The sequence below is a fragment of the Pseudochaenichthys georgianus genome, unplaced genomic scaffold (assembly GCF_902827115.2).
Source record: "Pseudochaenichthys georgianus unplaced genomic scaffold, fPseGeo1.2 scaffold_473_arrow_ctg1, whole genome shotgun sequence".
NCBI lineage: Eukaryota > Metazoa > Chordata > Actinopteri > Perciformes > Channichthyidae > Pseudochaenichthys > Pseudochaenichthys georgianus.
The window spans coordinates 137,191-163,194 of NW_027263037.1; the positions used below are offsets into that span (position 1 = coordinate 137,191).

General features: G+C 44.7%; 1 protein-coding gene across 1 annotated transcript in view; it reads left to right on the plus strand.

Moving 5' to 3' along the window:
• Positions 1-800: 800 nt before the first annotated feature.
• Positions 801-26,004, plus strand: part of LOC117442778 (retinoic acid receptor beta-like) — a gene marked incomplete at its 3' end in the record, with an annotated part of 72,853 nt that continues 47,649 nt past the window's right edge. The window contains exons 1-2 of the mRNA XM_034078727.1: positions 801-954; positions 20,336-20,484. Coding sequence (XP_033934618.1) covers positions 801-954; positions 20,336-20,484 — 303 coding nt within the window. The remainder of the gene's footprint in view (positions 955-20,335; positions 20,485-26,004) is intronic.

Here is a 26,004-nt window from a genome sequence, read left to right on the forward strand (position 1 = left end):
GACCTCTGTATTATATATTTTATTATATATTTTTTTCTCAACGCTTTTATTTATTTATTTATTTTTATACTTTTATTTTCTATTGTTCCAACATGTTTGTGTCCCAGTGTGTAAAAGTCCTCATCCTTCACGGCGCACGAGTTACACTTCTTCTGCTTTAATAAAATAAAAATCTGCTTCTATTATTTATTTTATCATACTGTATTTCCCCCTCCGCTGCACTTCCCCTCCCCGCCGGCAGGGGTATGGGTCACGTGAAGGTCAGCAGCAGAGAGGGGTTCACGGAAAGTTCACGCGCATATATTAGGCAATTCAATCTTTCACTTCGGTGCAAAACTAGTTGGAATTGAGCTGCGCGCGGAGGGACGGATAACCATTCGTCATCCGAGAGGAGAAGGTGTGCTTCTGAAGCTGCGCGGTGTGGCTGATAAAAGAGGAGAGAGATCCCGCCGCCGCACGAGACTCAGTGTGAGGAAACACATCGGGATATCATCGTTATTATTATCATTATTATTATTACATATTATCATGAGGAAGAATGCGCGTGAGTCCGTGGAACGCCGCGAGGACATGGAGCATTTAGAGGAGCGTTGTCTTCTGAAATAATTCATGATTCCGGTTCGGGACGAAGCAGAACAAGAGGAGCGAAATCCGCGGTGCCAAGAAGAAGAAGCAGAAGAAGGAGAGGGAGAGGAGGAAGAGGAGGAAGAGGAGGAGGAGGGGGGACAGTTTTTGATGGAGCTGTGTGCGCTTATGCCGCTGATATTTCTCCATTACGCGCAGGACTAGCTGCCGTCACCATGTTTGACTGCATGGACGTGCTGAGTCCCGGGCAGATGTTGGATTTCTACACCTCGAGCCCGTCCTCGTGCATGCTGCAGGAGAAAGCTCTGAAAGCCTGCATCAGCGGACTGCACGCGCACAGAGAGTGGCAGCACCGCAGGAGCGCGCACTGTAAGGTCCAACTGTGTGTGTGAGAGAGTGTGTGTGTTTTTGTTGTTGTTGTTGTTGTGGTTATTATCGCTGCAGGGGGACAGGTAGGGGTCAGAGGGGCGATAACTGCTGCACGCCTGGGCAGTAGATCGTTTTATTAAGTAAGTGTGCTTTGGGAACAGTTCTCTGGACGCCTCGTGAGATATTAGGAGTATCACATCCTATGAAACACATGGCTGTGTGTTCTGGAGCAGATCTGGTTCAGTGAAGTCTGTTTCTGTCGGAGTGTTGAAGTTGTTTTGATGTAAGTACACTCCTCGAGCTGCAGGGAAACTCTTTGGAACCGGCTTTTTAAAACGCAAGGAATACTGAGCCGTAAAGCAGGTGTGGTGATTATGTTGCCGCGTGTCCTTTAGGGAAACTCGCGGGAGACACTTCGTAACACTTCAACATGCATTATGAAGGTGTGTCTGAGGAGCAGGTCTGACTCTGGAGGATGCAGTGTGTGTTGGTGTAATTAGATCAAGTGTGTGTCATGCGTAAAGCAACTCCAAAGCTCTCGAGGAAAGGACGCTTCGGTTAGTCATTCTGTCTGTTTCCCGATGCGTCCTTCAGGACTCTTTGCTGGCATCATAAATATACTGGGGAGAACACACTTTGAAGCAGGTGTGCTCATGCCTGTGGAGGGGATGGTTTAGAGCACTCTGAAGGACGCGTGGATGCCTCGGTGACATGATGCAGGTCAGTTTGATGAAAGGCTGCAGACCATGACGCGTCACTCCACAGGTGGCTCGTGGCTCGGGAGGTTAGATCCTTCATAATAAGGCACATGAGGGAAGTGTCCTTTAGGGAAACTATAAAAAGCCTGGATGCGTTATACAACATGTTAGGAGCAACACGTGTTAAAAAGCAGCTCGTGGACATGATGAAGTGTATTTTAGTTTGATAGAAGGTTGTTTATGACGCGTAGAAACACTCGTAATGTGTTTCTGCAGCAGCTCTGATCCGACACAGCGATTTGTGTCTGATTATAAAAGTTGCTTTTAATGCTCCTTTCGAAATGACAACAGTGAAACAGGACGCGGGGTTTGAATGCTTTCTGATATCATGAGGATTAAGTCATACTTCACACAGCTCGGAGACACGCGGAAGTAGATTTCTGTCCGATAAGAAAACTGTTTTAATGCGTAAACACGTCTTTAGGGGGGGGGGGGGGGGCTCTTTGAAACAGGACGCCTGAATGCATTGTTAGATATGAGGAGGAATAAGTCTCACGCGGAGCTCAGAGACACGGAACTGTATTTCTGTTCAATAAGAAAGTGGCTTGTTTTGTTTGCGTCGCGGCGGCACTTCGCAGACGTCATGTTTCACTCGTAACTCGCGCGGCTGTTCTCAGATCAGCGCAGAGTAAACCCCTCCCCCCTCCCCCCTCCTCATTTAGATTAATGACAGCTCGCACTTTTCCCCAGGGTTATTTAGAATGGGCTCCGCGGATGGATCACTGTCCACGCGACTGAAGGGTGCGTTCAAAGACAGCTGGGAATACTTGGAGAGTAGAAGGACATATCATGAACACCGTTTAGGTCAGGGCGGTCAAACTCAAACACACAGTGGGCCAAAATAAATGGGTGCTCGTGGAGGGCCGGACTGGTTCAATGTTTATTACAAAGCTTATTGAAATGAACTTATTGCGCACATTAAACCTGGAACTAACCAAGCTTAAATTATTGCCTATAAAAACAACATTAAACATTAAATAATCAGCTGCATTCAGTTCTCATGGCTCTATCTGCAGCTTCCCCAGAGTCACTTCTCATGAGTACATTTCCCCACAGGCCAACAACAGCTTCAACTAAACTATTCCCCTCAGAGAGAAACCAAGCATGCCCTGTTGTCGAGAGAGAAAGTGCAGAAGGAAGCATCCTTTGAAGTCAGTGTGCTGCTCTGTGATGCTAGTTCAGACACTTGGCCTCTCATCAGGGTGCAAGGTCATCAATGTTTGGGCTCTGAGCGGAGGAGACCCTCAGGATGGAGGGAAGGTGCAATATACCGGCGGGCCAGATCTAACAGGAATTAGAAATTATCCTGCGGGCCGAAATTAAATCCACCACAGGCCTGATTTGGCCCCCGGGCCTCGAGTTTGACACCCCTGCTTTAGGAGATCATATGAGGATTGTGATAGTGATAGTTTTATAATGTGGAATTGTATGTATTGATTGAGGTCCTTAAAAACAAAAATAAGAATTATTAACATTTTCAATGAAAGCTCAATTAAATATTTCTTTAAATAAACACAAGTTAAAATGTGCAATAAATCGAATGAATGACCAATTATTCTAAAATCCTCCGAGTTGCAAAGTTATAACCATTAAATACAATTATTATAAATTATAACGTGTTCACGCCGACGTCACTCACTTATATTTACTATATACTATACCTCCAGATTTTCGTAGCTTTTCTTACTTTTCGTGTGAAAGTCCTCGCGCTGCGGGTCACTTCCTGCCCCGGCTCCGTGTGTGCTGATTGGTCCTCTGTGATGACCTGCAGGCGCTTGCTCGAGGGCACGCAGGCAGAGAGGCTGAGATCGCAGGAGAAGTGACGGCGGCCATCTCTAACCCGAGCCGCTTCACTGGTGGAAGACTTCACCGATCAGCGAGTGATGGACGAGCAGATAAATGCTCCTAACCAGAGGTCGTCTTTAAATGACCTTTGACCTCTCAGACGGAAACACTTCAATAGTTTTCTACAAGCGAAAGAAAACTAGCCATGCTTCAGATTTAAGAAGCTAAACATCTGCCAATAATATATTACAATCATGTCAGGGTTAGTTAGCTGCCGGCTTCTTTTAATACCGATAATAAAAAATACAGTATTTAAATTCTTATTTTCTGTGAATGGGCGTTTCATATTCATCGGTGAAGTCGGCGCGTAAACACAATCTGAAATACTGAACTGTTGTTTATTTACCTTTTGTTTGTAAACGTGTGTAGGTGTCGTGTGCAGAGTGAATCTAATGTATGGGAGCAAATCTGACAAATATTTCTAGTTTTTTAAAACCTCGGAAAAAGAAAAAGGGACTTCCTGTTTTCAGATTACCGCTTTGATGGGATTGAGCCGATCGAATGATTCTATGTCGAGATCCCCGCGCATCGAGGCGCTCTGACAGAACCGCCGTTTAGATATAAGAGCTTTTACCTGTACGACAAAAATACTCGTTCTTTTGTTTTTGGATATTATCTATTTGAAATTTTTTATAATATCGATAATTATATATTTTTTAGCGTTTAAAATCATTCCTATGAGTTTTAAATTATTGCATTTCTTTCATGACGCTCTAATTGATCAGTTATTCCTGTCATTCATCCGGAAGAACCAGCTGGCAATATCCGCCTGTTGTCATGTTTTATTTTAGAAGTAGAAGTACTCAGATCTTGTACTTGAGTAAAAGTAGAAGTACTCAGATCTTGTACTTGAGTAAAAGTAGAAGTACTCAGATCTTGTACTTGAGTAAAAGTAGAAGTACTCAGATCTTGTACTTGAGTAAAAGTAGAAGTACTCAGATCTTGTACTTGAGTAAAAGTAGAAGTACTCAGATCTTGTTCTTGAGTAAAAGTAGAAGTACTCAGATCTTGTACTTGAGTAAAAGTAGAACTACTCAGATTGTGTACTTGAGTAAAAGTAGAAGTACTAAGATCTTGTAGTAAAAGTAGAAGTACTCAGGTCTTGTACTTGAGTAAAAGTAGAAGTACTCAGATCTTGTTCTTGAGTAAAAGTAGAAGTACTCAGATCTTGTTCTTGAGTAAAAGTAGAAGTACTCAGATCTTGTACTTGAGTAAAAGTAGAACTACTCAGATTGTGTACTTGAGTAAAAGTAGAAGTACTAAGATCTTGTAGTAAAAGTAGAAGTACTCAGGTCTTGTACTTGAGTAAAAGTAGAAGTACTCAGATCTTGTTCTTGAGTAAAAGTAGAAGTACTCAGATCTTGTAGTAAAAGTAGAAGTACTCAGGTCTTGTACTTGAGTAAAAGTAGAAGTACTCAGATCTTGTTCTTGAGTAAAAGTAGAAGTACTCAGATCTTGTAGTAAAAGTAGAAGTACTCAGGTCTTGTACTTGAGTAAAAGTAGAAGTACTCAGATCTTGTTCTTGAGTAAAAGTAGAAGTACTCAGATCTTGTAGTAAAAGTAGAAGTACTCAGGTCTTGTACTTGAGTAAAAGTAGAAGTACTCAGATCTTGTTCTTGAGTAAAAGTAGAAGTACTCAGATCTTGTACTTGAGTAAAAGTAGAAGTACTCAGATCTTGTTCTTGAGTAAAAGTAGAAGTACTCAGATCTTGTACTTGAGTAAAAGTAGAACTACTCAGATTGTGTACTTGAGTAAAAGTAGAAGTACTAAGATCTTGTAGTAAAAGTAGAAGTACTCAGGTCTTGTACTTGAGTAAAAGTAGAAGTACTCAGATCTTGTGCTTGAGTAAAAGTAGAAGTACTCAGATCTTGTAGTAAAAGTAGAAGTACTCAGGTCTTGTACTTGAGTAAAAGTAGAAGTACTCAGATCTTGTTCTTGAGTAAAAGTAGAAGTACTCAGATCTTGTACTTGAGTAAAAGTAGAAGTATTCAGATCTTGTACTTGAGTAAAAGTAGAAGTACTCAGATCTTGTGCTTGAGTAAAAGTAGAAGTACTCAGATCTTGTACTTAGTAAAAGTAGAAGTACTCAGATCTTGTACTTGAGTAAAAGTAGAAGTACCAGAGTGTAGGAATACTCTGTCACAGTAAAAGTCCTGCATTCAAAATGTTCCTCAAGTGAAAGTAGAAAGTATTCTCATCTAAATATAGTGAAAGACAGTGAAAGTAGTCGTTGTGCAGATTGGTCCATTTCAGAATAATATATATGATATGTTTATAATGATTGATCATGAAAGTGTTCTCAAAGCTGGTGAAGGTGCAGCTAGTCTGAAGTACTTTGTAGACTGCAGGGTAGCTGGTGGAGGTGCAGCTAGTCTGAAGTACTTTGTAGACTGCAGGGTAGCTGGTGAAGGTGCAGCTAGTCTGAAGTACTTTGTAGACTGCAGGGTAGCTGGTGGAGGTGCAGCTAGTCTGAAGTACTTTGTAGACTGCAGGGTAGCTGGTGGAGGTGCAGCTAGTCTGAAGTACTTTGTAGACTGCAGGGTAGCTGGTGAAGGTGCAGCTAGTCTGAAGTACTTTGTAGACTGCAGGGTAGCTGGTGGAGGTGCAGCTAGTCTGAAGTACTTTGTAGACTGCAGGGTAGCTGGTGAAGGTGCAGCTAGTCTGAAGTACTTTGTAGACTGCAGGGTAGCTGGTGAAGGTGCAGCTAGTCTGAAGTACTTTGTAGACTGCAGGGTAGCTGGTGAAGGTGCAGCTAGTCTGAAGTACTTTGTAGACTGCAGGGTAGCTGGTGAAGGTGCAGCTAGTCTGAAGTACTTTGTAGACTGCAGGGTAGCTGGTGGAGGTGCAGCTAGTCTGAAGTACTTTGTAGACTGCAGGGTAGCTGGTGAAGGTGCAGCTAGTCTGAAGTACTTTGTAGACTGCAGGGTAGCTGGTGAAGGTGCAGCTAGTCTGAAGTACTTTGTAGACTGCAGGGTAGCTGGTGGAGGTGCAGCTAGTCTGAAGTACTTTGTAGACTGCAGGGTAGCTGGTGGAGGTGCAGCTAGTCTGAAGTACTTTGTAGACTGCAGGGTAGCTGGTGAAGGTGCAGCTAGTCTGAAGTACTTTGTAGACTGCAGGGTAGCTGGTGAAGGTGCAGCTAGTCTGAAGTACTTTGTAGACTGCAGGGTAGCTGGTGAAGGTGCAGCTAGTCTGAAGTACTTTGTAGACTGCAGGGTAGCTGGTGGAGGTGCAGCTAGTCTGAAGTACTTTGTAGACTGCAGGGTAGCTGGTGAAGGTGCAGCTAGTCTGAAGTACTTTGTAGACTGCAGGGTAGCTGGTGAAGGTGCAGCTAGTCTGAAGTACTTTGTAGACTGCAGGGTAGCTGGTGGAGGTGCAGCTAGTCTGAAGTACTTTGTAGACTGCAGGGTAGCTGGTGGAGGTGCAGCTAGTCTGAAGTACTTTGTAGACTGCAGGGTAGCTGGTGGAGGTGCAGCTAGTCTGAAGTACTTTGTAGACTGCAGGGTAGCTGGTGGAGGTGCAGCTAGTCTGAAGTACTTTGTAGACTGCAGGGTAGCTGGTGGATTCACTCCAGGTGGAACTACAGTCTGATTCAACACTTGATTATATTTCACATCCTTCCTCCACATCATGATTGTATGTGTGTGTTTTCTCTCTTTGATCTGAAGCCCCTCTCGGGGTCCGCGGAGGTGAAGCTTCTCTATTCGCTCAGATAACGATGAAACCTCCTGGGTTTTAATTAGCCTCATCGACAGCGAGCCGTCCGGTGAAGCTCCTCCTCTCGAAGTCTAGATGTTCATTAACGAGGATCAAGGAGTATTTACTCGGATGAAACGGCGTAACGGACGAGGCTGCGCAACGAGGGCCGTTTCACAATACAAGCCCTCAATTAGGAAACTCAGTATTTTAATATGTCCATTCATTGTGTTGACAGCGCTGCTAATGCAACACAAAGAAAGTCCTAATGAGAAGCTTCATAACATCCACAGACACACAACAAACACCACCTAGGGGGGGGGGGGGGGGTGTGTGTGTGTGTGTGTGTGTGTGTGTGTGTGTGTGTGTGTGTGTGTGTGTGTGTGTGTGTGTGTGTGTGTGTGTGTGTGTGTGTGTGTGTGTGTGTGTGTGTGTGTGTGTGTGTGTGTGTGTGTGTGTGTGATAATTGGGGCCTCTTTGTGTTGTGGACATTAGCAGCCGTTAGCACAGCGAGCTAATTGAGTGGGCGTGTGAACGAGGGGGGGGGGATATCTCTGATCACTGGACAGTGTCGGTGGAACATATCAAATACTCCGTGAACGCGCAGACTCGTAGCTTTTAAAGGATGCTTCCTGTGGAGTCGTTTCCTGTTTCATAAAAAGGATTGTTTTTACATTTTAACGTGGTGACATAAAACTTAAAAAGGCGAGATGGAAATAAAGCCAAAGCCACATCAAAAGTTAAATCGAAGGCGGACAGACGGGGATGAAAACATATTGATCACAAAAGCAACTTTTAGAGTTTATTTCTTAATATTTAAATATATTTATTCTTTTAATTCTTCTTCTTTGGAACCAGATATATATCAAATACACTTTTTATTAATAACATTTTAAATATTTGTAGATGATCTCGAGGGTCTCCTCTCATTAACCGTCTGAATATGAATTATGAATATCCTGATGCTCATGACCTTTTAAACGTCTTTATATATCCCAGGTAGAGAAAGTGAGATTATTGCGTCAAAAGATCTTCTAAAAAAACTACAAACTGCCTCGCCCTCCTCCGCCATGTTTGTAGTTTTTTGTCGTCAGTGTTTATGAAGCTTTAGAGCAGGGGTGTCAAACTCAAGGCCCGGGGGCCAAATCCGGCCCGCGACTTCCTTTCATGAGGCCCCGCAAGAGCTTGCAAAGAATATAATACGTTTATTATTCGGTTACATGCCACTGTTGCCCATAAACTACATGTCCCACAATGCATCTCGTTTTGTGACACTGAAGAGACTTATTGCCCTGGACTTCTGCTTTCTGACTTAGTTAATTACTAAGTTATTATCCTATCCGATAATACTCCAATTCAGAGGCAATCATGTAATATAATACATTATTTTATATATATATATTATATATTTATAAAGTTACAACCGGCCCTTTGAGTGCAGCCTTTATGCGAATGTGGCCCGCGATGAAATTGAGTTTGACACCCCTGCTTTAGAGCGACCTGCTGCACCTGTTGTGTTTGAACGTCTGCGTGGAGGGTAGGTCACATGACTGCCTGGGAACCTCTGAAGCCATGGCCCCCAAAAATACCCCAAAAATTGAAGAGATTAAGAGTGGGACGTTTTTTCTGATACAATTAGTCAATTGGCAGATATGAAGTCAATAAATATTACGAATACAAATAATGTATATTAATAATATAGGAAAGTATACTTCACTCCCATGTCTTTGAGTCATTTCTAAACCAGATTCAAAGTACTATTTTTAACGCCAGAAATTCCTGTGGTTTTAAAAGAAACTCTCCTTTTTACAGAAACACGAAACATCTCTCCTCCTCTCTGTCTGTTCTGCCGATCTGTGATACTTCGCCCGGTTTAAATCCAATCACCGAGATCAACGGCTCCTCCTTTCCATTGATTTCTTTCATCTGAAGATGAAATGAAGCGCTGGGTTTCTCTGTGTCACGGAGCAGCAGCTTTGTCCTCATTGTGGATTCGGCATCATTGTGTTAAATGGCCTGTGAGCCGCCACAGATCCTTTGCCATCTGTTGGTCCTGAGCACCGTGTGTGCCGAGTCTAACATGTCGCTACACTTTGGGAAGTGGAGAAGGGTGGAGGGCACCGAGAGGAGAAATGCACCCACGGCCTGCCTCTGCTCATTCTGGGCTGTTAGGGTGTCCATGTGTGGTGCGCCTCTGTCCCCCTGTACCCCATGTTTTCTACAGACTTAAACATCGTTTTCTCGTATTTATTAACCCTGACACCTCCCCTCTTTCCCCCTGTTTTCTCCTCCTTCTTAAACCCTGTGTTCCCCTCTCTCTTGACCCTGATATCTCTGCGCTTTCCCGCTGTTTTCTCTGCTCTCATTACATTGCATTTAGCTGACGCTTTTATCCAGAGCGACTTACAATAAGTACATTCGACCAGGAAGACACAACCTTGAAGAAAACAGAATCATAAAGTACATCAGGCTTCATCGAGCCAAGCATTTCAAGTGCTACTCAGCTGGCTTTAGAGGAGCCAGTCCTTTGTTAGTATATAAGTGCTTTGTTAGCAGTTCTATCCTCGAGGTGGAGTCGAAAGAGATGAGTTTTCAGTCTGGAAGGTGTGTGAGCTTTCTGCTGTCCTGATGTCAATGGAAGCTCGTTCCACCATCTTGGAGCCAGGACAGCAAACCCACGTGTTTCTGCTGATGGGAACTTGGGTCCCCCTCGCAGCGAGGGTGCAGCGAGCCGTCTGGCTGATGCAGAGCGGGGTGCACGTGCTGGGGTGCACGGTTTAACCATGTCCTGGATGGAGGAAGGGCCAGATCCATTCGCAGCATGGTACGCAAGCACCAGGGTCTTGAAGTGGATTCTAGCAGTTACCGGAAGCCAGTGGAGGGAGCGGAGGAGCGGCGTGGGAACATTCAGGAAGGTTGAAGACCAGACGAGCCGCTGCACTCTGGATGAGCTGCAGAGGTCGGACGGCTCTCCCCCCGTGTTCTGCGATCCGAAACCCTCACTCTGCGCTGCACCGATGACCACATTCAGGGATTTTAAAGAGCGATCGGTTTCTGCCAAGAGCCTGCAGACAATCTACCGCCAATGGTCATTTTCTATTCAATTACATTTATGACTTCATTCTGAGCACGCAGCAACACAATCTGCACACATGCATTATATCTTGTGGAGAAATGATTACCATATAAAGCATAATTACATCTTTAGCCAGTCTGTGGTCAATATATCTGGGGGGGGGGGGGGGTTAGTTTACACAGTGCACATCACCCAATCATGTCCCTTTGTGTTACTCAGTTAGAAACCCAATTTTCATAAAGCTTGGTATTAAGGAGGTTATTGGTTTGTTTGTTTGTTTGTTTGTTTGTTTGTCAGCAACATTACAGGACAAACAACGTTGAATAGGTTTTCTCGCAGGCCATGAACGCCACGTTGATTTATGCTCTGGATCCAAATCTCCAGTTTACAAAAGGTGTGTTTTAATACGTTCTTTTGTCTGTTTTCTGCAAGGTTACGAGAATACTACCGGCTTGATTTTCATGAAACTTGGTTGAAGGTGAAATCAAGGGCCGAGAAAGAACCCATACATTTCTTTCCTGGATCTGAATCACAGGTACCCCTAATACTATGATGTTAATATTACACTAGTTTTCAACCTTGGTGCCGGTATGTTCTCTCCGACTGCTCTTCTAGTCAAAGTTATGACATTAGCGACGGTCTGAATTGACTTTTGTATTGCTTATAAACTTTGTAAGAGATTGTGTTATTTCTTCATTCAGAAGTGGCATTGACTTTGATTATAAAGTCTAATATATAACCAACGATGGCACGTGATTGATTTGTCACATCAGGGCTTTTAATCAGATCCAGACGAGGAGGTTATCTCATCACCTCTTAATGTTATTTGTCAAAACTCAGTCTCAGTTCAGAGGAAACTTTGTTTGTCAATCAAAAACATGTCGGCAATTGGCTCTCTCCCATTGGACAGTCCTATAACCCGAGAAGCTATTTCTCCTCTCTTTCTCCCTCTTACATTGCATTTAGCTGACGCTTTTATCCAAAGCGACTCAACCAAGAAGATAAAAAACTTCCCCCTCTCCGGTGTTTCCCCCTACCCATCAGTATGAACGTGCTGTCCTGTTTGACCCCAGTTTCAGGTTCAGCCAGAGGTTAAGAGTTCAGATTTTTCTCCGCCTGCCTTTAATGCCAGACTGGCCGTGTGCGCTTGTCTGTCAGCAGCCTTTATTCCTCTAATGGAGCTTTCTGTGTATGTTAACATGCGGGGAAGTCGACTCAAAGTTTAATCACGCATAAAATGGAAAAGGCTCCCCTGCACCTGATATGGCCAATATACAGGTGCCCATTGACCACCCCTCCTCCTCTCACACACACACACGAGCGGCGTAATGAATCCACATTTATGTGTCCCATCTGTCTGCAGGTGGTCACAGCCGTAGAGTTTGAAATAGGCAGCGAGCCTCAGTCCGGGAGTACCCAGCCATCACAAACGCTCCGAAGGCATATCAGTAACAAAAGTATTTTCCCTCACGATGTATGTTAAAGTGTGAGGAAGGCTAATATACATTGTTATTGTGCTCCAGTAGTCATATGTTCTCGTCTTCGTCTCAACGACCTTGTTTTCACTGATACGGGAAAGATATTACTGTCTCTGCAGAGAGAAGAGGGAGCGAGGGATGGCTGTGGTTTAAAATAACCCTTTTATACAAGAAACTGTAAGAAAAATGAATAAGGGAACCAGACATGTAAGGATTATGATACATTAGTGGTGGAGGAGATCACATATCTCACACATAAAAGGCCAAAAATGCGCGATACGAAATCTGTGCAATGTGTTTGTTGCAACCCTTATTTGTCTTTGTTTTAATGCAGCAGTAGTGATGGTATTTAAGACAAAAGCAGAAGAGGAAGTCAGGTGGCGTAGAATAAAGAGTGACAAAACACAGCCTGCACCCCTGCATCCTGTTTGAGCCCCCAAAAAGTGCGCCGGGCATTCAAGCACATTTTCGTATTGGCCAAACAGTGGATTTACAACTCCCGTGTCAGTCATGTGATTTTATGAAGCCCAAAAATACCTTTTGCCTTTGACCTTCGTCTAAATCAGGGGTGTCAAACTCAAGGCCCGGGGGCCAAATCCGGCCCGCGACTTCATTTTATGTGGCCCCACAAGAGCTTGCAAAGAATATAATATGTTTATTATACGGTTACATGCTACTTTACGGAAGCACGTTGCCCATAAACTACATGTCCCACAATGCATCTCAAATTTGCCTTTTTTCTCAATTTGCCTTTTTTCCTTCAAAATATGCTTTTTTTTCCTTAGAATTTTCCTTTTTCTCAAAATGTTACTTTTTTTTCTAAATGTCTCTTCTTTTTTTGTTTTTCCAGAATTTGGCTTTTCTTTTTAAATAATTTTGTGACATGCACACTGAAGAGACTTGCAATTATTTTCCCTAGACTTCTGCTTTCAGACGTATCTGAAAATAATCCAATGCAGAGGCAATCATGTAATATAAAATAAATGATGTTATATATTAAATATTTATTTTTATATAGTCTTAAAGTTACAACCGGCCCTTTGAGTGAAACCATAACGCTGATGTGGCCCGCGATGAAATTGAGTTTGACACCCCTGGTCTAAATCAACATTTTTTAAAGTCAATTTGCTTTCCGGTATGCACACTTGAGTAGCTTTCATTTTAATCCTTAGGTCCACATTTTTTTTAAATGTGCTCAAAGTTGAATCCAGAGCTATTTTTCTTCCTGTCTTCACGTGACTGAGCCAAGACCAGACAAGTTATCTTTATATCTATGGTCTTGTGTCACTCCAACATTTAGCGTGACCCAATTTATATGCATGTACGTTTTCGTTACTGTACCTACGTTTGGTAAAAAAAGGACCCTACTTCCTTTAAACCAGGGGTGTCAAACTCAATGTAATCGCGGGCCACATCAATATTATGGCTGCACTCAAAGGGCCGGTTGTAACTTATATATAAATATATAAAATAATTATTATATTACATTATTGCCTCTGCATTGAATTATTATCAGATAGGGTAATAACTTCATATTTAACTACGTCTGAAAGCAGAAGTCTGGGGCAAATAATTGCAAGTTTCTTCCGTGAGAATGTCACAAAATGATTTCAAAAGAAAAGCTGGGAAAAAAGTGAAAATGAAAAAACAGAAGTGACATTTAAAATAAGGAAGTGTCAAATTCTAAGAAAAATGCATATTTAGAAGAAGAAAAGTCAAATTCTGAGAAAAAAGTCTAATTTGAGATGCATTGTGAGACATGTAGTTTATGGGCAACGTGCTTCTGTAAATCATCATGTAACCGTATAATAAACATATTATATTCTTTGCAAGCTCTTGTGGGGCCACAGAAAAGGAAGTCACGCGCCGGATTTGGCCCCCGGGCCTTCAGTTTGACACCCCTGCTTTAAACCAAACCATTATCTTTTGTTGTTTTGTTGGCTCATCTCAATAAGCAACACATGCCTTCTTATCTGACAGTTGGGAATGAAAACAGGAAGTGAACCTGTTCAACCCGGAGGCCCCCGCCTTCTTTTTCCACGAAACTGTGTCTCAGGGCTTCTTAACATTTAAAAACCTATTAATGTGTCATACCCGATTAACGGGAAGAAACTCAGCTAACTGACGATACGAACCATTTTTACCGAAACAAAACAGAAGTCTCACAAGAAGCGTCTAAATGAGCCCTGAGCGAAAAAATGCTAACGCACTTAGCACAGAACTCAGAAGAATACCCTTATTACATATCGGATCTGCACAAACAAGATATCGATTAGCAAGCTGAGATCCCACAGATCGGAAAATAAGTCTTACCTATGCTGTTGTTCTGATCAAAAGTCGTGTTCAATGACATTAAAACGATAAAAACGCAGCTGAAGGTTAATCCATAGGTTAATCCAATGCGTCTGTCACTTTGAAATGATTACTGATAATCCATCTTCATATTTATGTCAATAACGGAGATTTCCTATTAGCTGCTACGATAGCCACCAGCGTGTATGACAGCTTCCGGTTTTGGGCATTCTGGCTGCACATCACTCATTCACCAATGGGTTAGGGTTAGATGGATTGTAGGAACCTCCCCTCGATTCTATTGGCTCTGACGGTTCAAAAGAGGTGTCAATCATCAAAATCGACCGATGGGTTCCAGAGAAATGGAAAATGCACCCAAATGACCCCAGAAGTGGGTTTTTTTTGTGCTAAATCTGTCTAAAAAGGTCAAATATCACTTGTTTTGCATCAATCTTGATACAGGGTACTTATTATATGTTATAGTTTGGATTCTTAAAGCTTTTAGTCTACCATCCCATCATCCAAGGTTAGTTTTCACTATAAGTAATGTTTTTGGACGGACACTATAATTTTTTTTTTTTTACTATGTTCAATCTGAATTTACTTTAAAATAAAAACATCTATATTGATTCTGACTCTTCTACATCCAACTCACAGGTTTATCATTGCTTTGAGAAAAAAGATTATTAATGTATCCATTTTAGTGGGTGAAAATATAGTCATTTGTACTTTTCGAGCCTATTCTTTAAAATGTGGTTTTAAAAAGTACTGTTTCGGTTTAAAGATCCATCCCAGCCTGCACTGCCCACTTTATAAGGCAAACGCTTGCATGGACTCTAAGTGCAGCAGCTTCCCCCCCCCCCCCCCCCCCCCCAGATCAGATGGCCTTGTGTGTCACAACACTGGCTCTCCTCCAGTGCTTCTCTCTCCATACATCTGCTTTATGTGCAAGCTGCTGACTTCTCTCTGCCAACGACAGAAGGAAACGGCGATGAGATGACCCGCCTTCAACACCAACTAACGTCTGTCCTCACGGAGAAACCAGAACGCACGGCCGTCCTTTAGAAAGCACGTCTGACTTTCCCCTCATACTGGTTTACTCTGAATCCCACTTGAAATTCAGCCTGGAAAACGTTCCTTAAAGCCCCTGTCACACTGTCCCGAAATTGACAACCGATGGACACACGAATATGGAATTGTGAATTTCGCACGAAGATGGCCCCGAACCACACGAAGGCAACATTTACATTACATTTAAGACATACAACTGCAACGAAAGTAACACAAACAATTATGTTAAAGTACTATGATACTGTACTGATATGTTCAGACTTTGTTCTTTACTTTATCCGTCTTTATATGTAGAAAATATTACGTTTTCTCCGTCATGTTGTTTCCATAGCAACAACAACTTCCTGTCAACTCTCCTTCAAAATAATATATTATATCCTTTTTAGTTTCACAGAACACAAATTGGGTTGTTTACATAATATGTTTACATGATTTTGTTGTGCAATAAAACAACCCGATGGACACACGATAAAGGAAATGTTCAAATTCGGCTGTGATCGTAGCAACATCGGGCCGTTCGTGAGGGCGTCTGAAGCCATCATATGACCGCCGGCGGAGTTTCTCAGGCTCCGGCAGCAACTTCGTGAGCGGAGGAAAAATATTTGGCATGCCAAAAAATTGCCCGAAGGACCTTGAGAAGGTTCATTTTCGTGTTGAATTCGTGTGTCCATTTTGCCCTTCGTAAGGCCATCGTGAGGGCATCGTGTTATCCTCGGTGCCATCGGGCATTCGCCCCGATCAGTGAGGGTGAATGCACCGAAGATAACACGAAGATGACACGACTTGACAAGATGCCCTCACGAGTGCCTTACGAAGTTGCCGCTCACGAAGTTGCTGCCGGAGCCTGAGAAACTCCACCGGCGGTCATACGATGGCTTCGATGCCCTCACGAACGGCCCGATGTTGCTACGATCACAGCCGAATTTGAACATTTCCTTTATCGTGTGTCCATCGGGTGTACATTTCGGGACAGTGTGACAGGGGCTTAAATCCCAACGCAGCACCATTATGTCAGCTTTATGCAAGTCTACTTAAAGACTCTGCAGAACTTTCGTAACGAGTCACGGAGACTTCTCCTGCAGCTCCTCAGATAAGAGTGAGAATCGATAGGTTTATGAATCATCTCTTTCTAATTAACCTCGTGATCGTTTTACTTGTTCACCCCTTATTAGATATAAACATCCAAGTTCTGTGTGTGCTTCAGACTTGTTAACTCTTCCCTCGAGCCGCTGACGTTGCCTAATGCAAAGCCCGACGTGTGCAGAGAGAGTCACACGGGGCGAATGCACAGATTAGATTCAACCGGCAGGGAATTCCATGCGAGGACGAAGGTCCAGTAATTATAAGAGCTGCTCCCCGACCATCAGTAATTGAGTTTACGCTGATGAAGTGCGGAAGAAAGTAATCTAATCAGCCGAGATGCCGGAGAGACTGCTTTCCACTTTCTTCGCAGATATGCAGAGTGCACGTGGACAGAGTGGAGTTATTTAAAGTCGGGTTCCTTTTCGCTTCGAGGTGCTAAGTGTGTCCTGATTGCTCCGTCCTGATGGCGCGCCTCAATCTGCAAATTACAACCACTTCTCCCATGAACACGATGTCTGCTCTAGCTGCAGTCAGGACCGGCTTGATGATAATAATAATAATAATAATAATACATTTCATTTCAAAGCGCTTTTCCAGGTGCTCAAAGACGCTTTACAGGGGTTTGATGAAACATGATAAATAGAATAAAGAATAGAAATAAAAAAATAATAACAATTTGGCTTGAACCAAATACATTTATTTATTTATTAATTTATTGAACGGGGACATTAATGAACATTTCTGTAAACGTGCCAGAGTTCGCCAAGAGGCAATTTTTCACATGTAGTCCCTGGACAGACTTTAAAAGTCAACCGAAAACACATTTCATTTTAAACAAGTAAATACAATACATTTAAAACAAGCATTACTGGGATACTTAAATAAAACTATTTAAAATATAGAACATTAAAACAAAAGAACATGTTAGAACACCGGCGGTGGGTTGTACGGAGCAGGAGATCGGGTCAGTGTTGGCGGAGCGGATTCCTCACGAACCGGGTTTTGATGTAAACAAAGTGAACGTGGTCTGGTCTCTGATTGGATGGGATCGAGTTCCATCGCTGAGCAGCTTCAACAGAACATGAAGACTGACTGAAAGAACTTTTTCTGAGTGGAATAATAATCTGCTCTCGCTGTTACCCTAGTGGCAGTTGTGCGTATGACAATCTTGTAAAAAAGGCAAGCATGTGTTTAACGAGGTTTTCCAGCTTAGCAAGTTGTATTTCGGAGTATCGGGCAGTGATGCGAAAAAACAGATTTGTTGTCCAGTATTTTGAGTGTTTGTTTGCACGATGACTCCAGTGGGTTTGATGTTGTTGTTCTGTCACGTGACCAGGTCGCTAAACAGTCGGTGACGTGTGAGAGAACCAGAGAGTGTGTGTCCATCAGAGACATACATTGAGTTGGGATGTGTGTCTTCTGTCTTGCTTTTGTGCGGCAGGAATAAAGTGTTGCCGTAGAAACAGCCAATCTGACCCGGTGGTTTGCAATATCTTTTTGGATGGACTTGAGATCAGCTAGCTTGCTGTTGCACTGATCGACAGGTGGTGGCGCTCACACGCAAAGAGGCATAGCAGTGCCAACGAAGACAGTGAAGAAGACCTCTGCTCCGAAGCCATCATTTAATTTGGTTTGAAGACGTTGCAGGAGCAAGTGCTTCAACCTGGAAAGGAGTTAGGACTTGAGGTCGATGGTTTTCTGAATGTGTGCGTGCCTGAGATCAGGTCTGAGGTCTGAGGTCCACACCAGCTGGAGGGACGCTGAGTTCTACGACGTAAAGCACGTAATAGTAAACGTTCAGGTTGTCACTGGTCTGCATGAATAAGGGTGTGTGCTATCTATCTATGGATGAGCGTAGTCTAGGGTTACCCACTCATCTCCTCTGGAGGACACTTGGGATCATAGGTTTTACAAAGTTCACGAAACCAGTCAAAGTTGAATGACTCAGCAGTTTGATACGTTGGAACGCTGACTGAGAGATATCACGAGGCCTCGAGGCGACCAGAAGCAAAGCGCAGTATTTATGATGTCAGATTTAACGTGAACACGACACGACGGTTCAATCATGCTTTTCTTTTAAAGGTGAAATCTGTCCTGCTTCTAGTTTCCAGATGAGTCCTCCTCCTCCTCCTCCTCCTCCTCCTCCTCCTCCTCCTCCTCCTCCTCCTCCTCCTCCTCCTTCAGGCTCTGACAGCTCCTCTCCTCTCTCCTCCTCCTCATCCTCCTCCTCCTCCTTCAGGCTCTGACAGCTCCTCTCCTATCTCCTCTCCTCTCCTCCTTCAGGCTCTGACAGCTCCTCTCCTCACTCCTCACTCCTCTCTCCTCTCTCCTTTATCCTCTCTCCTCCTTCAGGCTCTGACAGCTCCTCTCCTCTCTCCTCCTCCTCCTCCTCCTCCTCCTCCTCCTCCTCCTCCTCCTCCTCCTCCTCCTCCTTCAGGCTCTGACAGCTCCTCTCCTCTCCTCTCTCCTATCTCCTCTCCTCCTTCAGGCTCTGACAGCTCCTCTCCTATCTCCTCTCCTCCTTCAGGCTCTGACAGCTCCTCTCCTCACTCCTCACTCCTCTCCTCTCTCCTTTATCCTCTCCTCTCCTCCTTCAGGCTCTGACAGCTCCTCTCCTCTCTCCTCCTCCTCCTCCTCCTCCTCCTCCTCCTCCTCCTCCTCCTCCTCCTCCTTCAGGCTCTGACAGCTCCTCTCCTCTCTCCTATCTCCTCTCCTCTCCTCCTTCAGGCTCTGACAGCTCCTCTCCTATCTCCTCTCCTCCTTCAGGCTCTGACAGCTCCTCTCCTCACTCCTCACTCCTCTCTCCTCTCTCCTTTATCCTCTCCTCTCCTCCTTCAGGCTCTGACAGCTCCTCTCCTCCTCCTCCTCCTCCTCCTCCTCCTCCTCCTCCTCCTCCTCCTCCTCCTCCTCCTCCTCCTCCTTCAGGCTCTGACAGCTCCTCTCCTCTCTCCTATCTCCTCTCCTCTCCTCCTTCAGGCTCTGACAGCTCCTCTCCTCTCTCCTCTCCTCTCCTCTCCTCCTCCTCCTCTCCTCCTCCTCCTCCTCCTCCTCCTCTCCTCCTCCTCCAGGGCTCTGACAGCTCCTCTCCTCTCTCCTATCTCCTCTCCTCCTTCAGGCTCTGACAGCTCCTCTCCTCTCTTCCTATCTCCTCTCCTCTCCTCCTTCAGGCTCTGACAGCTCCTCTCCTCTCCTCTCTCCTCTCTCCTCTCCTCCTCCTCCTCCTCCTCCTCCTCCTCCTCCTCCTCCAGGCTCTGACAGCTCCTCTCCTCTCTCCTATCTCCTCTCCTCCTTCAGGCTCTGACAGCTCCTCTCCTCTCTCCTCTCTCCTCTCCTCTCCTCCTTCAGGCTCTGACAGCTCCTCTCCTCTCTCCTCTCTCCTCCAGACTCTCTCCTCTCCTCTCCTCTCCTCCGTCCTCCTCCTCCTCCTCCTCCTCCTCCTTCAGGCTCTGACAGCTCCTCCTCTCCTCTCCTCCTCCTCCTCCTCCTCCCCTCCCTCCTCTCCTCCTCCTCCTCTCTCCTCCTCCCCTCCCCTCCCCTCCTCCTCCTCCTCCTCCTCCTCCTCCCCTCCCCTCCCCTCCTCCTCCTCCTCCTCCTCTCCTCCTTCAGGCTCTGACAGCTCCTCTCCTCTCTCCTCCTCCTCCTCCCCTCCCCTCCTCCTCCTCCTCCTCCTCCTCCTCCTCCTCTCCTCTTGTTTTGTTCTACGACATAGACCCGACTGTGGGTTTAGAAATGGAGGTTGTTTCCAGCATTGACACGGTTGTGGTCGGTTTGTAATATCTCAGGGTTCTCCATTCATTTCCCGTGGAGGTCATTCTCGAGCGGGAGCAGCAACGTGGACTCAACGAGTCGCAGTGTAACGAAAGCGCTGATCAGCAGGTTGATGTTCACGTGCAGACGGGAGGATATCACGATGTTAACGACCCGAACACGACACGACGGTTATGTTTCTTTAAAATGTGAAATCTGTCCTGCTTGTAGTTTCCAGATGTCCTTATGAGTCATTGAGACATCTCCTCCTCCTCCTCCTCCTCCTCCTCCTCCTCCTCCTCCTCCTCATCCTCTCCTCTTGTTTGTTTCCCTGCAGCCATTGAGACGCAGAGCACCAGTTCTGAGGAGCTCGTCCCCAGCCCCCCCTCACCACCGCCCCCCCCCAGAGTCTACAAGCCCTGCTTCGTCTGTGAGGACAAGTCCTCGGGATACCACTATGGAGTCAGCGCCTGTGAGGGCTGCAAGGTAGGATCCTCCGTCAGATCCTCGCTCTGAGACAATCAGGCAGAGGGCGTCAGGCATTATGAGACTCTGTGTCGTGGAGGGAGATTAGAGGCTTCTCCGCCGTGTCCCGTGCTCGGAGTGTTACGTGTCTGAATGAGAGCATTTATCAAACGGTAGAAACAGATGTTTACCACGACGAAAGGAATCACTGCCGAAACGGGTTTATTGCAAAGTTAGTTTATAAACGCGACACTTTATAATTCAGACTGAAGGAAAAGGCAAGTTTAGCACAAAGACAGATCCAGAAGGCGTCTCTATGTTGGGACATTCCTCTCTGTCAAGTCCTTCAGGGTTTTAGCCCGAGCCTGAGACGCTGCGGGGACAGAGGACGCTTGGACAACTCGAATTGTTGTTCTCTTTGTCTTTATTTATTTTAAGACAACTCCAAGAATTCATCAGGTTGAAAACCTTCAAAACACAAAGGACACACATGTTGCAGGCCTCACTGCATTCTCCATAATAATAATAACACATTCCTGCAAGGGACAGGGCCGGATTAGTACCTGCAGGGGCCCCTGGGCACTGAGCGCTCATGGGCCCCCCCCCCCCAACCCAACAAGTAACACCACGCCTACCCAATCCTACCAACATGACCAATATTTAGAATTTTCAGATGGTTAATCCGGCCCTGGCAAGGGAAGGCCCCGTCTGCCTCAGAGAAAGATCCAGAATCCAGCAGAGATATGATAAGGCCTCTTCGAGCACATGTCTTCCATCGAAGGACATTCCTAGTTTTCCAGACGCAGAAAGGCGTTGATTGAATCAGAATCAGAACGCCTTTATCCGTCCCGCAGAGGGGACATTTTCATTTGTTACCGCAGAAAAGAGCCAAAGCCAGCTCGAGAGGTAACTTAGTCTCCCGGTAAGGTACGTTCGGTGTCAAACTCAAGGCCCGGGGGCCACATCCGGCCCGCGACTTCATTTCATGTGGCCCCACAAGAGCTTGCAAAGAATATAATATGTTTGTTATACGGTTACATGCTACTTTACAGAAGCACGTTGCCCATAAATTACATGTCCCACAATGCATCTGAAATTTGACTTTTGACTTTTGTTCTTGAAAATATGCTTTTTTTTTCAGAATTAGATTTTTTTCTCCAAAATGTTACTTTTTATTTCAAAATGTCACTTCTTTGTTTTTGTTTTTCCAGAATTTGGCTTTTCTTTTTAGATCATTTTGTGACATTCTCACTGAAGAGACTTGGAATTATTTGACCTCGACTTCTGCTTTCAGACGTAGTTAATTATGAAGTTATTACCCTATCCGATAATAATCCAATGCAGAGGCAATAATATAATATAATACATTATTTTTTATATATATTAAATATGTATGTATTTTTATATAGTCTTAAAGTTACAACCGGCCCTTCGAGTGCAACCATAATGCTGATGTGGCCCGCCCCTGGTGTAAAGGAACGATTCATCAAACTGAAAAGCACGTGTTTTCCACAAGGACAGGTGCAGAGCTGCATCCATGTGACCTTTTGAGGGAAACTCCTCACCGTGTGAAGGAAGTGACTTCTGTTCTAATAACTTCTTAGACTCAGGAACAGGTTTATTGCCAACGTACTCTGCGTTAGGGTGACTGCGTGTGCAGACGTGGAACAACCCTCCTGACCGTAGCCAGCGGGCTGCAAGGGAAAGCCTGGATGGGATGAAGGTCTAGCCTTTAGAAGCGCCGCAGACGAGCAGCGAGCTGGTCTGCGGGACTCCTCTCGGCAGGCTGCAATTGAAGCGGAGGAATGTCAGGAATCCTTTGGAGGGTTTGGCCCGGAGGGAGGTGGCGATCGGCTCTCTCTCTCTCTCCGGGTCAGACGGAGTTCTCCGCGGCTCACACGCCGCCATGTGCAAATATAAGCCTCGTCGTAAAAACCCCAACGTGACCTCTGACCCCGATTCTCTGTTTAAAAGCGCTACAGGTGAACAGGGTAAGATACATTAAGACGTTTACTAGGACACTTCCTCACTTCATTACTGACGTTAAGACATTTATATTTTGTATTACAAGGTTTCTGAGATGTTTTATTCTAATATTATATTGGAAATATATTGAACCCTATTTTTGTGGAGAAAAGTATAATTTAGAGAAAAGAATGTGAACATTTGGAGGAAAAGAAGTAGAAATAAGAAAAGCGACGACGAGTGAGTCAAATATCTGGAGTCAGAACGTATAATTTTGGGAAATGAGCCCAAAAAGTCTGCGTAGTGTCCGAAACAAGGTGTTACAAAAAACGAACCGATATCAACATCAAACCTCCCAACTTCAGCACAGACACTGACACTCTTGATGTGTGTGTTGGAAGTCCTAATGTTTAAACGTGGAAATGAGGCGTTATGTGATGCAAGCTGTTGGTGAGTTCCAGCGTAATCTACAGATCAAGTTGCCAACGTGTGCAAAATATTCCTCAAACTGGTGTCGATGTTCCGCGGCTCAACGCAGACATATTATGGAGACACACAACTCTCTCAAAGTGCGCACGAGAGAGAGATGGGTTTTTACAAACAGTTCGGTTTCTCCGCCTCCCGATGAGAAAATAGTCCGACTCGGCAGAACGGCCTTCATTTCTCTGACATCCGACTCAAGAGGATTAAGCGGCGGATTATCAGATGCTTATTTATTTTTTGCCCGTGTTGTATTTCCGTCTCCATGGCAGCGCATTGTTGTTCTTCCTTTGGGTGGAAGCATGCCGTACTCTCTCTCTCTCTGTGTGTGTGTGTGTGTGTGTGTGTGTGTGTGTGTGTGTGTGTGTGTGTGTGTGTGTGTGTGTGTGTGTGTGTGTGTGTGTGTGTGTGTGTGTGTGTGTGTGTGTGTGTGTGTGTGTGTGTGTGTGTGTGTGTGTGTGTGTGTGTGTGTGTGTGTGTGTGTGTGTGTGTGTGTGTGTGTGTGTGTGTGTGTGTGTGTGTGTGTGTGTGTGTGTGTGTGTGTGTGTGGCCAATGCATTCAATATCATACTATAGCATGAATATATACTGAAGTACAAGTATTTCAAATGCCTCTCTCTCTCTGCGTGCGTGCGTGCGTGTGTGTGTGTGTGTGTGTGTGTGTGTGGCAGTTTTTCGGAAGCACTTCTTTAAGAAACCTCAGGCACATTTTATTATTCAATCTAATATTTAATAATCCATTCCTCGCACAATTAATAAAGTCCTGCTTATATTTTGTATATTTCTTACTTTTTTAAAGCTATTTTATTTCTATTTGAGACGTTTACATTTTGCATTCTTTATTTCTAGTCTTTTCTCTAATGTTCAACGCAAACATGTCCAAATGGGATCAATGAAGTACTTCTGATCTTCACATGCAGACTAACGTCATGTCTTCAACTCGAAAGCAGAGACGGGAGGATTTCCAGGATGCCAGGAATCTGCTTCCCAATAATCACGATGGCTTTATATTCAGCTGATTGTAGATCTGCAACACGTAGATCTGCAACACGTAGATCAGCTGGGGAACAATCAGCATCTATTTTATAAAATCACTAAAACATTTATAATTTTTTCAGCAGAAAATGAGCAACCATCAGCTGTTCACGTTAATATGCACTAATTTAAATGATCCTATCTAAAGACCTATTAATGTGTGAGATTGCCTTAATTGGGATTTTCCAATACTTTCTTTTCGTTCTTTGGTTTTTCATCGGAGCAAAATGAGCCAGACATTTGCAAAAAATAGGAGGAATTACAGTCACTACAGTAAACGCATATACATGCAGCCTTTACAGAGACGTTATTCCACCAGTTCTGGATGTTAAGAAAATGTATTTCTGATCCATTGCTGTCACGAACTTGGCTTTCGTTCTCCTTTCTTTTGGACGTGCAAAACGTCACAGCTGCAACCAGATGTTTTTAGATGATAAAGAACGTGTTTTAATTTTCTGTCACTCAGCGTGATATTAAATCAGGAGGCAGCTGCACGCCGGACAGAAGCAGCATCGATGCACTCCTTCAGGGTCGAGGTGCGGACCGCTCGGACATCTGGGCCTCCAGAAGAACATGCATATGCAACGCTGCCGTGACAGCTTCCTGTGTGACGACCCAAAGTCAAGGAGCCCTGCAAAGTCAAAGCCGCATCTCGTTCTCCACACTTTCTTGCTCCTTTCTTAGACTCCTCAAATTGTCCCAGCATGCACCAGGGGATCGTCGTTAAGACACCAGAAAGAATGTGATTAAGGACCCTGACTCTGCTGCTGTTGATTCGGCTGGCAACACATGAAGAAGAAGCGGAATATATGTTGCATTCTGGACTCCAGCTCGTTAGATCTGGCTTCCCAGGCTTCACATACTGCTGCCTGTCAGAGTTATGCATCATTTTCAATAAAGTGCGTCCGAGTTTCTCACAAAAGAGGATCCTCAAAGCTAGTTTGGATTGATTTAGTGTGACGGTACGTCCACACGGCAGCTTTAGACGAATCTTCCAACTATTCTCTGCCCATTGACTTTGAATGGGGATGACGTCACTTTGCCTCGCTTTTCGCCGAACTGCATTGTGGGGGAGCGAAGCGAAGATTTCCAGGATGTCCAGGATTCCAAAGTTGAGCAATGTTCAACTTTTGAAGCTGAGCTGGAAGCGCCAGCCAATCAAACACGTTTATGCAAATCTGACAGTAGAAGCGCTAGCCAATCAAACGGCGTGTAAGCAGGGAGAGCCAGACCGCAGTTCATTTCCTCATATTCCAAACGAGAAGTTACGGTAGCAAATCACCCGGTTCTTTACGACCAGAACTATTACCGGGATACAAACCGGAGGAACCAGCATGGAGGGAGGAGGCAGAGACAGTGGGGAAACTGGTAGGGTTTCGCCTGTTTGGAGAGTTTATATATATATATATATTGCTCGCATAAAATCCTCGGGGTTTTTTGCTTTGTATGTCGGGGGCGGGACATTCATGTGATTGGTTGTTGCTCTCAAAGAATCCCCAAGCTGTCAGACACGCCCAGCTCCAAGATTTTCAAGACTTTTGAAAAGCCGCTGTGTGGACGTACCGTGATCGTTAAATGTCAGTTTCTTGTCTTTATATGTGTCCTTCTGTGAAGCAAGGACACATATCTGACTCGATTCGACTGTTAAGTGTTATCGGATCACATCCTCACATATAAGCCACGTTGCATACTCCAGAAGTGCCTATATGTTTATATTGCACAGAGCCTCACAAGGAAAGTTACGTGAACACAGAAAGCACAAGACGAAGTCTCAGAAGTCTGAAGACCCGCAGAAACAAAAGCCTTCGGACGAGGGGCTCAGGGAGCGAGTGTGCAGAACACTTTGAAAAGATGACATCTTAACATTGTTTTGCATAAGCCCCGAGAGGTCCAGGGAGAAGGGGCTCTGACAGGCCTTCAGCAGAAAGACAAAACTCTGAGCGTGAACCCCCCCCCCCCTCTCTTTTCCTCCCGGGGTCCCGAGGCGTCGACACGGCAGGATTAGTTTGATGGAACTGGTTTGACAAGCGGGAGAGCGTAACCTCTCTGAATAAAAACACA